Genomic DNA, 14,109 nt, shown 5'->3' with positions numbered 1-14,109 from the left:
TTCTTACGTGATAGGAGGGAGTTCTCTGGCCAGTATTTTATGACCTAAGCACCACATTTACATCCCAAATCATAGAATAATGAGGCCTCAGTAATTTCGAGACTTGGATGCCACACATGATCCTGCAAATCAAAGGATGTTCTCCGATCGGTTTACCATTCAGGGAATTATTGCTGGCAGAAATTGTTAAATGAAAATCATTCACAGATCGCTTTTATGATAGCGCTGGGACGCCCGAGGGTAGCTACGCGCTCTAGAAATCCTAAATCAAATCAAATCGCTAAGCCATACCTTCTGCTGCAAGAGTTGACAGGAAATTCACTACCTGGGACAGGTCTGCCTCCACAGGATCAAGGCCATCTGGATTACACCAACTGACCCATCAACACCATGCCATAGGATATCACTTGGGTGCTGTTAACCCCTTCGCTGTGGGGGTTGTTTTCCCGCTGTGCTTGGGGGGAGGGGGCGCGTGCGGCGCCCGCATGCTCATGACGAGCTGAGCTCCTGTGCTCATGACGAGCTCAGCTCGTCATGACCACACCCGTTCCCGTGGAACGCTCAGCACAGCAAGGGAATTATCCCCGCATTCGAGCGTTCCACGGCTCATGACGAGCTGAGCTCGTCATGAGCACCGGAGCGCCGTGGCTCATGACGAACTCAGCTCGTCATGAGCATGGAAGGAGTTAAGCCAAGACTGGGTAACAAACATCTCAGCTTGCTGCAAAAGCCCCATCAAGCTCCAGCATCTCTTGAAAGACATCACACCTTGAGACAAAGCAACCCTTGTAGAACCAGGGGATGTGGATTCCCTGAGGGGTCCCTCTGGAGCTCTCCCAATAGAGGAACTTGTCTTGGAAGATTGCATGAAAGATCGATCAGAGTTAGGAACCAAGATTGAGATCTCCAGAGAGGGGTCCCACTGACCAGATTTGCCACGCTGAATCCACACCTTAGCTGCCGCTTGAGGAATCATTAGAAACAGGGTAAAGGTGTTCAATAACCCTTGACTCCAGTCTTGAAGAAAAGCATCAGTCGCCATGGCCAGAAGTTCCAGCCTTCAAATGAACACTAGGGAATGCTGGGCATTCAGACAAGATGCAAATAAATCTTTCTGGCAAGGACTCCACAGATGTTGAAGCCACCAAAAGATGATGGGAAATAACCTCCAATTGCTGCAATCTTTCAGAAATCTGCAATCACCTTGGAATGACCTAGGGAGATGTTCTGCAATCACTGAGCTATTGTGCTGCAGGCTAAAATGGCAAAATTATTTGCCATCATTGGAACTGGAGATATTGGTGGTGAGGAAGAAAAATTGGAGCCATGAGGTAGGCATCTTTCAGGTTGAGCTGTAACATCCAGTCGCCTTCTCTGAAGAGATCTCTTGAGAAGGTGAATGCCCTCCATTTTGAAATGGTGTAACAAACCCAGTTGTTGAAGTCCCTGAAGTTGAAAACCAGCTTGTGATCCCCACACCGCTTGGCAACCAAAGAAGATGGTACTGCAAAAACCTCTCAGATTTTGAGATGCCAGGGAAGTGGCACAATTGGCCAACAGACTACGAATCTCCTTGTCTATGACTGCCTGGTCTGAAAGAGAAAAAGACGTGGTCCCATAAAACTCCATCTGATATACCGGTTCAGTTTGGAGGACCTAGGTTTTCTGAGTTATTTGAATCCAATTAATAAAAATGAGACAACTCCGACTCGCCCCCATGATGCATGAGATGGGGAAATCAAGCTCACCTGTAATTGACAGCTGCGCTCCTCTGTGCATTCCAAATTGGGAGGCGCCCCTCCTGTGCCTGGCTCTGCAGGACCGGGAAGGGTAGAAGGAGTTGCCATCGCCGTAATACTGCCAGTTAGACCTACTAAAAAACAAATACTCTATGAAATTCCTTGAGTGTCACTACCATCCATATTTTTTAGTGGTTAAATCACTTGAATAATATTGTTTTCATTTTTTACGCAAAACATTTAGCCAAATTAGTCATGAAAGTGGCAAAGCAAATACCAAAACAAGATAAATTATTATCAACAATTATCCATATTATTCTTTTATCCAAACTGTGTAATATCCTGCTTACCTGAAACATTTGTTATGAATTGGCACAATCATTTCAGTGGGAATGGATAGAAAAACAAATAGAGGATGATTTTGTATGCTGTAGGATAGCAAATAGTGTCAATGTTAAGCCTTGGAGAAAAACGCTAAATGCATTTGCTTCAAGGCTTTCTGTTTGTATGCCTTAATCAACATGCAGTAAGATTCTGAAACAAAAGTCTGCAGAAAAGGAAGCTAATCGTGTCCAAATTTCGCATTGTTTGTCTTTGCTTATAAAGTTTTCGGCATGCACAATTTACATCTTCCTCTATAACAACAAAACCAATTCAGTAATGCAAAAACAAATTATCTGTGCCTCTTTAAAAACAAAATTGTTTGTGGGAAAAATCTCAAATTTAAAAGTGTTTTTGACCCAAACTACTTTCAATATATAGTGGAATGTATAACCAATTGCAAGCATCATATTGGATTAAAAAATATTGCAGCAAGATGCTCATCCATTAAAGAGGTAACACAAGCCATGAGAAATCGTTTACATGCTTAAGTGTATTTCATTGTATCTTGATGTGTTAACAAAAATGAGTCTCACTCATGCACAAAGGTGCAATGTAATTAAGTGTGTACTTTATCTTCTTGTTCATTCTTGGCTGCATCTTTGGACTTTTCATAGACTGCTTCTTAGGCACTTAATATAATTAAATGGATAAACTCACACTAAATGCCCTTCCCACATGGGGATGCACCCACATACCCAGCAGCTCTGCACCCACATTCATATCACTATAGTCAGAATATCTGCTGCCTGTATTTCAGAAATCTATTACAGTTTCTATTTTTCTTGTGCATTTGTCTAGATCTCTTCAAAGTTGACCATCTTTCATTAAAATCCACAGGTACAGAAGCTGACCTTGTCATTAACGGACCGGAATCGCAACTTGGTAAGTGATTTGATCCATCAGAAAATTACTTAATCTAATGATTGGCGACAGCTGAATGTATCGCCTGTGCAGTACTAGCCTATATATTAGAGCTACTTCTACATAAATGTTGTATGCAGATCCAGAGCATGAAAAGTAACTCAACTCTATTGAACTGCAATTTTTTGCATTTCTTGAAATGGCAAAATTGTCTTTCATAAATATATTTTACCAATAAGATAATTGAGTCCTTCATTATAGGTGAAAGAACATAGCTGCCAGTTTATACTGAATTATCTACTTGTGTGTCAACTCAGACCCCAAGTAGCACATGGAACAATGTCCAGCAGCAGACAATTTAATGATACAAGAATGTGATCAACTTCTGTGATGATCGTTCCATAATAATCCGTACAGCATTTGGCTAAGATTCATTTCAGCAAGTCATATCCTTAAGAAGAAATTCTCTGTTGAGTCAACAGATACAGTGTGGCCTTCATTGCTCCATGGGGGCTCTACTGCTCATTCTGGCTCATACATATAAAGTAACAGTAACTGTATATCCATATGAACTAAGAACTGTCGTTATGATTTGCTGGCAGAGTGTGGCTTTAGCATCCAAGGGTCTATTCAGTAAATTATGACACAGACCGAATGTGCTTCTCTGCTCTGAAAGTAGACTTCCACTACTTGAGCAAGAACAAATATGTTTTAGATAAAGAACGGCTAAATATCTAATCTATGTAGTACAATTGTATGCATTCCAACCCTACTCCTTTGGATATAAAGTTGACAATGAAATGTGCTTTTCCAGAAAAAGACAGGAATATCTCTGGGATGTGTTGAACTTTTTTTCCATGGTAATCCTCCTGAATTCTTGATGTTCTGTTGCTATTAAGCTGGGCTTAGAGGCTTAATACATGGACCAAAGTTTTGACCAACATCACTCAAAAAACGGAATGCCTTATTTCTACGATCAGTACTTGTACTAGGGAATTGCTTATCAGTGTTGACATAGCATTCTCTCCATGAAAGGCAATAAGAAACTAAATAGTATAATTATAGTTGGTGCCTTTGGATATCCACACTTAGCTGAGTATGGATTCAAAATTCGCTCTCTCCAGCAGAGAGAATGTTCTTTTTTTTAGCAAAGCAAGTGTGCATGTTCTAAAATTCTACACTCAATTAGTATGCGCACAGTACTTCATTGTGCATGAGTATTTCGAATTTGGAAATTTCAAGTACTTTTTCAAGCAAGCTTTAAAGTCAACATTTATTTTAAGGCAGAAACATTGCCAATGGGGTAAGCTACATCCTTTATCTCCCTGAGCACTCTTCTCAACATCCACTCTAGCCTATTAATGTGACTTTCTGTAATGCCATATAAATTCCTTGGGGGTGTTAATTACTTTTATGCTATTTTATGTGATTAATCATAGTCTAATTAGTATAGGGAACCAACTTTCATAATTGTTATATTAATTTTGGATTATTCATTTCTGTTTAATCTGACATAAATGTTGATATTTGTATTATTTTCCTTTGTGTTACATGTTATTTTTACTAATATTATATTATGATTACTATCATATATATATCATTCTTTTTTATTTATTTACAAGAGAGACTCCCCAGCACCCTCTTAATTTTTTATACTATGTATTCCATTTCTATTAAGTAAAAAAAAAGTCATACTTTTGTTATAGTTACAGGTCTCTCCCATTTTCTCGTTTCCCTTACCTGCATTCCTTCCTGGTTCTAATTCAACTTTACAATGCTATTATGTTATACTCTATCCTCAAGTCAACATTTTTTCTGACTCAGTGTATTTGTTTCCTTGCATGTCTACCTATAGATTTTGTTTCCAGGGATCATTATACTGAAATAAACACATGTCACTGACTCTCCTACAAGAGCTTTTCACGAACCTGTGAGGGGAATATAGATTTTCAGGGAGAAACACCCACTATATTGTTAGATCTTGCAGCATCTCACCAATCAATTTAAAATGTTAATAGGGCAACAGAGAGGGTGCAGAATTGCTTCAGAAAACTCTGTAGCGCCTCTGTGTGTTTGGCAAGTGAAAGCCAACAGTCATTTCAATTCTATACGTCTGTATTGATGGGTGTTTTACAACAAATCACCAGTGTGTCAAACGATCACTCCTGATTATTCGGGATGCCAGCTCCTAAGTTTAAAGGCATTGAACAACACACAACTGAGGGTTGTCAGGAGAGCTGGAATAGAAAATACATTTAGTAAATATTTTTGTGCACCTGGAAAGTTGGAAAGAAACTCATTCTGGAGTAAACACTCTACCTGCAACGTTGAGAGCTTTGACATCCAAGACTGCAGCAGGAGATGAGACAAAGAAGGGTAGTCATTTTAGCTAACAAATTCTTACCTGATAGGAGGGAGTTCTCTGGCCAGTTTTTTATGATCTAAGCACCATATTTACATCCCAAATCAGAGAATAACGGGGCCTCTGTAGTTTCGAGATTTGGATGCCACACATGACCCTGCAAATCAAAGGATGTTCTCCGATCGGCTACAATTAGCTTAGGGCTCTATTTTACATCTGGCAGTGCTGCGCTTCTGCTAGGTCTCCTGATTGCCTCTAATCCAACGGTAGAAACAGTCAACTCCTACTGATATCAGGCCACCAAAGTAACCCAGGGTTGATTACCTGACTATTGGGAACAACTCCACCAGACAAATATGTTAACACTAGTGTATGCAACAAGAGGTAGACTGTCATCTCAGGACTGGTGGGAAATGTGCCTTTTACACATTCATTCTGGGCTTGGTGATTCTCTGTCAAGAATCTCCCCATGACCTCCCTCTCACCTCTTAACAGTGAGGGATAAATACAAACTAAAATGTGTTAGCTCAATTTAGTAGTATGACTTGCATCCTGGCTACATCTTAGTCCTTTTATGTATTGCGAGTTCTGTTAGTGTGCGATAATTACATTTCTGTTTTTGGGAGTTAATAATTTATTACATATTTGGTGGTTTTATTGCACAAGATGCATTGGTAGGAAAACTCATTTTTCACAGGAACCAGTAAAATACGGAAATTATTTCCAGAGGGCCTTCTGCCATGTGCAGCATGGGTTGGTCATCTGTAACAGGTTGGGTGCAGGGCCTGGCTGAAGGCCAGTCCTTTGGCCTACCCCAGCTGTACAGTGTCTTGGTCCCCTCAATGTAACTGGCTTTGGGACCATTTTTGTGTCAAGAGGTTGATAGATGATCATTAGCCACGAATATGACATCTTCAGCCAGGCCCTATGGACAGCCCTCTGTAGTTTGGTAAAATACATTACACACTTGTGAGATGAGTAGACTGGCATACAACCTTAGCGCCATGCTTACAACCCCGGAGTGAGTTAAATCATGTCTAAGTATGTCACAATTTTCAGTGCCTCAAACCTTTCAGCGAAGTTCTGGAAATAAACATCCATATCTTCTAAACATCCCATTTACATGGAATCTGTCTGGAGCAGTGAAAAACAACTGTTTAACATGAGCAAGTGTCCAGACATCCATTGTTGTGAACAGAAGCTTGGCTTTTCTCTCAGATTGTTTGCAACAGGCTTTGGCTTTAAGCAACATCCTATTTAGCAACATTCCTCGACAACGTACACCAGGTGCACTAAGCTTTTACCTTATTTAACATGGAGTACTTCTGAAACTTTACTGGCAGGTAAAGCACGCTCCATAAACCTTTCTGCATGCACAGTCAGACTTCGCTCCTGGCCTTACCATATTTTTATTTAGTGAACCCACATGTATAGACACAGTAATTATGTGCTGTATTAGACTGTAGGTCCTTTTAAAACAAATATGATATAAAATGACGTAATTATTTTTTCAGCAACGTGAATAGCAGTGACATGGATGATGTCATCAGTGGTGTCATCATCGATGTTAGTTAGCAGGCCATGAGTGAGGTAATATGTGAGGTCATAAGCAATACGTGACAGGGGCTCAAGTTATACTCAGCTGACTATCTGTAACTGGATAATTTCAGTTGTCTTTGGGGATTTAAACATTAGTTCTTGCCTCATTTGTTCTCCTAACTATAACACCACTATAGCCTTTGCTTTCAGAGTGAATGTCTGTTTTTCTATCAGATTCTAAATTTAGTCTGTGTTAAACCGTTTTTATACAGGCAACTCTAGTGCACACGGCCTACAGCAGGCATTCAAGCCTCAACACTGCCCTCTGCACACAATGTGTATCTGGATTCAGGATTGGCCTGTGGTCCATTTGACTGTTTTTAGTTGTTCTATAATTTTTTTAACCTTTTATGGTTTGAAAGTATTTTCTTTTTGTTTTTATTATGATGAACTATTTTGTTGAACTTTTTAATTATTTTTGCAATAAATTATTTTTTTCTATTGCGTATTCTGTTTTTGTAAAAGTATTTATGTTGGTGTTTCAAGTGGTTCTGCAAAGCTTTTGCAAACATTTCTTTTGTTAGTGTCACCAGAAGCCATGACCTTCATACACTGTTTGCAGTTTGTTGCTAAATACTGCATGTATTCATCATTTTCCTCTTCTTTCTTGCCAGAGTAGTTCATCTGGTAAATTATCAACTCCTTCTGCTTACTGATGTTCTTTATGCAGCTCCACCCAAGCAACCTGCATTGTCGGCATCTGCTTTCACATGGTACTTGTGCCCATAGAGTACTGGCCAGTTAGGCCCTTCCAGAACACCTGATTGTACAACATGCAAATTACATTTCAGACATTGAAGGTTTTTTTTTTTTTTGCCTGGCTGGCTGGAAAAAGTAAAACTATTAAAAACCATGGATTCCCTTTCCGGCGTTAATAAAAAAATCTGCTGTAGATGTTTATTGCATGAATATCACATTGCCCTCTTGTGATATTCCAGCCTGGATAGGACCTGTGGATGGAGTAGTAGGTACCTACTGTTGTGAAGCTTGTTATAAAGTAATATGGGAGATGGAATCTCTGCATTCTGTAAAATGGCAATGTGTAAATGGTGTTCATGAAATTGGTTTATGCTTATGTTTATAGCTTGTAGCCAATCAGATGGCTTTTTTTACTTTGTTTTTATACCTTTTGGTATCGCTGTTACTCTCGCGACACACAGGGAGATAATGATTGTCTTACAAATATCTCACAAGGCCTATTCTTTTTTTACAGTACCTAAAAAGTACAGCAGAATCAAAAGGTTTCTTAAGCTAGGAGTTAGTGTAAAGGGGACCTTTTTACAGTTTGGACACAGAGGTGTACTGGCATTAACAAAATACAGTCACCTCTTGTGCTAGATATCAAACATTTTGTTTTAGGTGTTGAGGTAACTTTGTACCAAAAAAGTTACAGCAGTTCCAATGTCTGTTAGTAAAAGTACTTCTGGTTGGTTCTTAACACTGTCTTTATTTGTTTAGAGGTAGTTCCTGCCTCATTAGTATCATTAGAGATCTGCACTTGAACATCTACACATCCTGTGCATTGTTTACTCTTTTGTTCTGAAAGGTTTTAGATTTTTTGGAAGGATTAATCTCAGAAGTTTATTATTTCTTGGAGCGAGGCATCTTCAGGAAACTAGAGAATCTGAGCAGCCTCAGGTTGAGGTATATCTATGTATATATATATTTTTTGTTTTTCTCAAGAAAGAACAAACCCAGCCGGGCTCCTATCCTCAACCCAGCAGCTCAAATTCACCACAGAACAGACTGAATCCAGACGTATTTTCTTCAAAGTTAAAGTATTTTATTCCATTACAACACCATTAGTGCAAACAAAGAGGACGGTCAATGCTTTTCGGCGGATGCCTTCAACTGGACCATATATATATATATATATATATATATATATATATATATATATATATATATATATATATATATATATATATATATATATATATTACCTACTGGCGGTCGCCAGTAGGTAGTTATAGTTAGGACCTAGTTTCCATAGGAAATCCTCAACATTCTATTTGGAATAACTTTGGCCCTGGTTGAAGAATCTTAGCGAATTTCTCAAAGAAGATGGCTCGGTCGGCTGCGCTCCTTCCCTAAAAGTTTGGGGGGATTGGTCAAGTGGGGGATGAGATAAAAGGGGGGTCCCAAAACGTGTTTTCTCCATGTTATTTTCCATAGGACCTTTAGACTCGGCTACAGGTCGAACGGCTGAATGGATTTATAAGAAATTTGGCAAAACTGTACAGTCCGGCTCGCAGATTACGCTTTTTTTGGAATGGTGTAAATCCGTTCAGTAGTTGCTGAGGAAATTAAAGTTAAAGTCAATTATATATCTATACGCGTGGACGGGTGCGCGCACTCAAGCGGCTGCGCGCGCGAGCGGAATTTTGCTGCGTGACGTCTGTTAACGTTCGATTCGAAGGAAATCAGGAAGTGTTGACCGCCATTTTGTCATTGCGAGTAAATATATTGTTGATTTCAAAGCGTTGGAACATGGAAAGGGGAGAAGGTAGAGATTGTTTTGCTGCGTAGGTTTTCTCAGGGTGTGCAGTAAGGCCCTTAAAGGCGAAAATATATATATATATTTTTTTTTTAAAGTTGCGTGGTGCGCGCACTCGGTCGCGCACACCTATTTACAAGAGTGTGAAAATGGAGATAAAGTAGAAGTTTGAGTGCTTTGATATAAGGTGGCTCTGAAAAGAGCCCTTGTGTTAATTGAGTTTTTTCTGCATTTATAAGTAAGTACCGATGCAGAGCCTGATGTTGCAGAGGAAGATTCTGTTTCCCTCATCCGTGAAATGAACACCATCTCTCCTATAGATGTCTTGCATGTGGTAACGCAAGTCGTTGTGGTAAATAGAACCCATGCTATAATCTCTGAGGAATGCAGAAACAGATTTATTTACATGTCTCCTTGCTTTCTCAATTTGTGCACAATGTTGATTGGACCAATTCCATTTCTGTCTTTAGCATATATTGAAATATACCAAGGCAGTTCGAGGAAAAAGTGTCATCAATTGTTGAAAGGTGTCTTTTAGAAGCATTTCCAGACCTACCTCAGTCAATGTGCCTAGATCGTTCCCACCACAGTGCACAATTATAAGGTGTGGTTCTGGGAGATGCATAAAAGTTTTCACCAATGGGATTAATTGGTGACATCTCAATCCTCTTTGGCCAATCCACGTTATTTGCACATTTGGTAAATGAAGGTTGGAAATTCGTCTGCTTGCTGCATATTTTCCAGTCCAGTGAATATAGCTGTGTCCTAAAAGCCAAACCTTCATTTTCAAGGCAGATGCACTCGTACTCCGATGGGTTCTGGAAGTGGAATGGTAGTTAGAAGCTGAAAGTCAGGATAAAAAAATGGATGAGGCTTGGTGTGGTTGAAAAACAAAAAATGATTGGTTGATTCTAATACGTGAAGATTGAAGACTACGTTGCATGTTAATGTTATGTAAAACTAAAAGTACTATTGGGTGTTAAAAAAAATGACATGTAACAGAGCTGTGGATAGGCAGGTGTTTCTGGAGGGAAAACAGTGGTTGTTACTTTGCTGTAGAACGTTGAGATATGAACTTTTGACCTGTGCCTTCAGCCAGGTGCAGAATGAGGTGTTGCCATGGAAACAGCCAGAGATGGCAGTGGGTGATGGGTGACTTTTATGTGACATTGAAAATATTGTGAGGGAGAACCAACTGAAATGTAAATGCTTACGTTACGCGCTCCGCGCCGCGCCCCGGATTGCTTCCGGGAAGCTGCGCTTCGCGCCTCGCGCACCGGAGCACTTCCGGGTGCGCTAACGCCTGGCGTCATATGACGGATTACGCAACAACGCAATACGTCGTTGGGGCTCCACCGGAACTGATCGAATTGGTAGTCTACAGTGTTTCTGGATGTTTCAGACTGAAGCTGGCGTCAGCATGAGAGCACCTCGTGGCTACGTCGTGGCCATTCCGCGAGCAATCATGGCAGTCGCTCCCCACCGGAAGTCTGCAGGAGTCGGGGGCCTCGGTGACTCTTGTAGAATCTTCAAGGCTGAGGGGACGCTTTTGGGAATGGGGCTCATGCCCTAGCAGTCAAGCGTCCGAGTTCCAGGGTTGCCCAGAGCCATCCTTGCAGGCCAGGCCCAAGTCTGTGGAGCCGACCGCCATTTCCTGAGCTCCGTGGCAGCCGCCTGTCGCTGTATCGGAAGAGTGGGTGCAATTCAGCCGGATGGCGGGTGAGATGCTGTAATAGCAAGAGCAGGCGTAATTCAGCTGGCCGAGCGAGGCACTGTGCCGCAGGAGCAGGCGCAACTCAGCTGGCCGAGTGAAGCGCTGGGGTGTAGCTAAGAAACCTCCACCTGGTGAGGTGGGAGAGGCTCGTTCGTGCCGCCTCTCCCTTCCAGTGCACCCCACGCCGTCTCCTGGCGCAGGTATATGTGATGGTCGGACCAGGGCACCGCAGGACGTGTCTTCAGGTCAAACGGATTGTGGGACAAGGTCCAGAATGGAAGAGGCATCAAAAGGCAACAAGTTCCGCCTGACCCCGGGAGCCGGCCGCCTATGTCGTGGGCGATCTCAGGCCATACCAGGGGAACAAGACTTGGGGAGGGGGCAGGAGCCAAGCACCCCCTCCGAGTCCGCATTTCTTGGACCCTGAAGTATGGCACTCAACATCCAGAACTTATGACATTTGTGCAAGGCAGGGACATCGAAGCCTCTCAGGGACCAAGCATATCCAGAGTCCTTCGTACAGAAGGTGGTGGGGGTGGCGGCATTAGCAAGGCATCCCCCCACACAACTTGTCGGACCCTGAAGTATGGCACTCAACATCCAGAACTTATGACATTTGTGCAAGGCAGGGAGATCGAAGCCTCTCAGGGACCAAGCATATCCAGAGTCCTTCCTACAGAAGGTGGTGGGGGTGGCGGCATTAGCAAGGCATCCCCCCACACAACTTGTCGGACATGACCTCTGGATGTACTGGGTGTTCAATTTCAGAATTGAAACTACTAAGAAGCAATTAGAAGTGTTGTTTTCATGTTGCAGCAGGCTGCCATGTAAATAGTTATTTAATAAAACGTTTTACCCTGTTACTTTGCTGGTGTGTTGTATATATTTATAATATTTGCATAGTGTTTGTCGTTATTTTGGGCGGGGTGGGCGGCGGAGCCGAGCTGTCTTGCAGCCATCATGGCGTCGAGCTCGGTTCCTCTCACTAGTTTCATGTTTTTTCTAACGATTTATATGTTCTAGTTTGCTAGCACGATACAGCGGATAGTCCGCATTTTATATATATGTCCTTTTTATTAGGGGGGTCCTCCGGTGGAGTCGGACGATCTACCTCTAATAAACGGTCCGGGTTGAACCAACTACCAACAAACGGGGCAGAGATAGGCATGACGGGTTACAAAGGGGACAAAAGTGTGCACTACCTATCCTTCACTATCTGCAAAAACTAAACAGAGTATTGCGACTCTGTGCTTATTTGTGAACAGAGAATGACCCAAAGAGAACCAATTTCGAACAATCATAGGCTATTGGCAGTGGGCAGAGAGGCCATGACACAGAAAATGGCTGTTACTTACGTGCATGATGGGGCCTAAAAGGGACTAGATGTCGTGGCCACTGTTTCGCGACTTTCACTTTACTTTTAACAGTGGCTGTGGTGAACATAAATGAACGCCGCTTATGTATACCTAATTTTAGTCATTTTCCAGAAAAAAGCTTTTGATATTTGCTATTAAAAAACCAAAGAAAATCACTGAAAAAACCATAGGTTATAGATCATATATAGTTAAATATCTGAAGTCCATCTCTGCACTCGATGGAGATACAGGTCGTCGATCAGAAGATGTGCTGGCCACCTCTAATGGTAATAGCGTGGCCAGGGCTCTTGTCGTTGCCTCTGCAAATTGCACAGGGTGCACTTGTTTGACATGCCGCACCATGGTATGTATGGAAAAGGAATATTTTTTTACTGGATTTCTTCTTGAGAGAACCAAGTCACATATCGTGCAGGTTACTTTTGGTGCATTCACTTTCTTTTGATCTTCAGGATAAGTGAAAAATTGCCAGATGAAAGATTTATTTTTTCTTATTAAAGGTAGTCGATCATTTTGGTCAGATTCTGAAGATGAATGGGATACGGTAGCCATTTTACCAAAGTCTTCCGAAAGATGTAGGACGTTGTTCTCTTTTGAGAGTAGAAAAGATAGTGAGGGAAGTGGGTGGAGTGCTGCGTGTAAATTCCAGAATTGAAACTATTAAGAACCAATTGAAAGTGTTGTTTTCATGTTACAGCAGGCTGCCTTGTAAATAGTTATTTAATAAAACGTTTTACCCTGTTACTTTGCTGGTGTGTTGTATATCTTTATAATATTTGTCGTTATTTTGGGTGGGGTGGGCGGCGGAGCCGAGCTGTCTTGCAGCCATCATGGCGTCGAGCTCGGTTCCTCTCACTAGTTTCATATTTCTCATGAGGGGTTGTTCCTAATTTTTCTATTTTAGCGAGGTCAAAAAGAGATCCCATCAGTGGCCTACTGATTTTGCTAGATTCCTTTTGTTTTTTCTAACGATTTATATGTTATAGTTTGGTAGCACGATACAGCGGCTAGTCCGCATTTTATATATATGTCCTTTTTATTAGGGGTGTCCTCCGGTGGAGTCGGACGATCTACCTCTAATAAACGGTCCGGGTTGAACCAACTACCATCCTGATTTTGTATATCTTCTGAGCTGGATTTAAGCACACAATTGTTAAAGTATGAAACGTTTTATATTTCTAAAAAAAATACCAAGGTGTGTACATCCGGTAACGCACGAAAGTTTAAAAAGACATTCGGCTCCATTTACTGAAAAGTTTCATAAGAATAAAAAAGAAGTCTAGGTACAGTCTCTTTGACGTACTATAAGTTCTTTGAGGGGTGTATGAAGAAATTCAATAAGTTCAAATTGCAAAGTTTTCACGAAATATATAGGCAGGTGCGCGCATTCGGTCGCGCACGAAAGCCTGGAAATGCGATATCCATTTTATTGACAACTGTTGCCGAGAGTGCGCACACCGGGTCGCGCACGAAAGTTTAGTAAGGCTATTTTTATTTACAGACAAATTTTAATGTGTTTAAAAAAAGGCAAGGTACAGACTTTCGAATTCTGTATCGCTTTACAAGGAGTCTCTATGCAA

At 41.4% G+C, this 14,109-nt stretch overlaps 1 protein-coding gene across 2 annotated transcripts in view; it reads left to right on the top strand.

Annotated features, from left to right (window-relative positions):
- TTC29 (tetratricopeptide repeat domain 29) overlaps nucleotides 1-14,109 on the top strand; it is a 1,168,725-nt gene that overhangs the window by 1,011,858 nt on the left and 142,758 nt on the right. Inside the window, exon 16 of one of the 2 annotated variants that reach the window (XM_086963296.1) lies at nucleotides 2,961-3,005. The exons of the other annotated variant lie outside the window; for it this stretch is intronic. Coding sequence (XP_086819422.1) covers nucleotides 2,961-3,005 — 45 coding nt within the window. The remainder of the gene's footprint in view (nucleotides 1-2,960; nucleotides 3,006-14,109) is intronic. 2 annotated transcript variants of the gene reach the window in all.

This window comes from Lissotriton vulgaris, chromosome 3_1 (genome assembly GCF_964263255.1).
Source record: "Lissotriton vulgaris chromosome 3_1, aLisVul1.2, whole genome shotgun sequence".
Taxonomy (NCBI): domain Eukaryota; kingdom Metazoa; phylum Chordata; class Amphibia; order Caudata; family Salamandridae; genus Lissotriton; species Lissotriton vulgaris.
The sequence above is the reverse complement of the archived record's forward strand: the minus strand, read 5'-3'. Positions and strand labels throughout refer to the sequence as shown.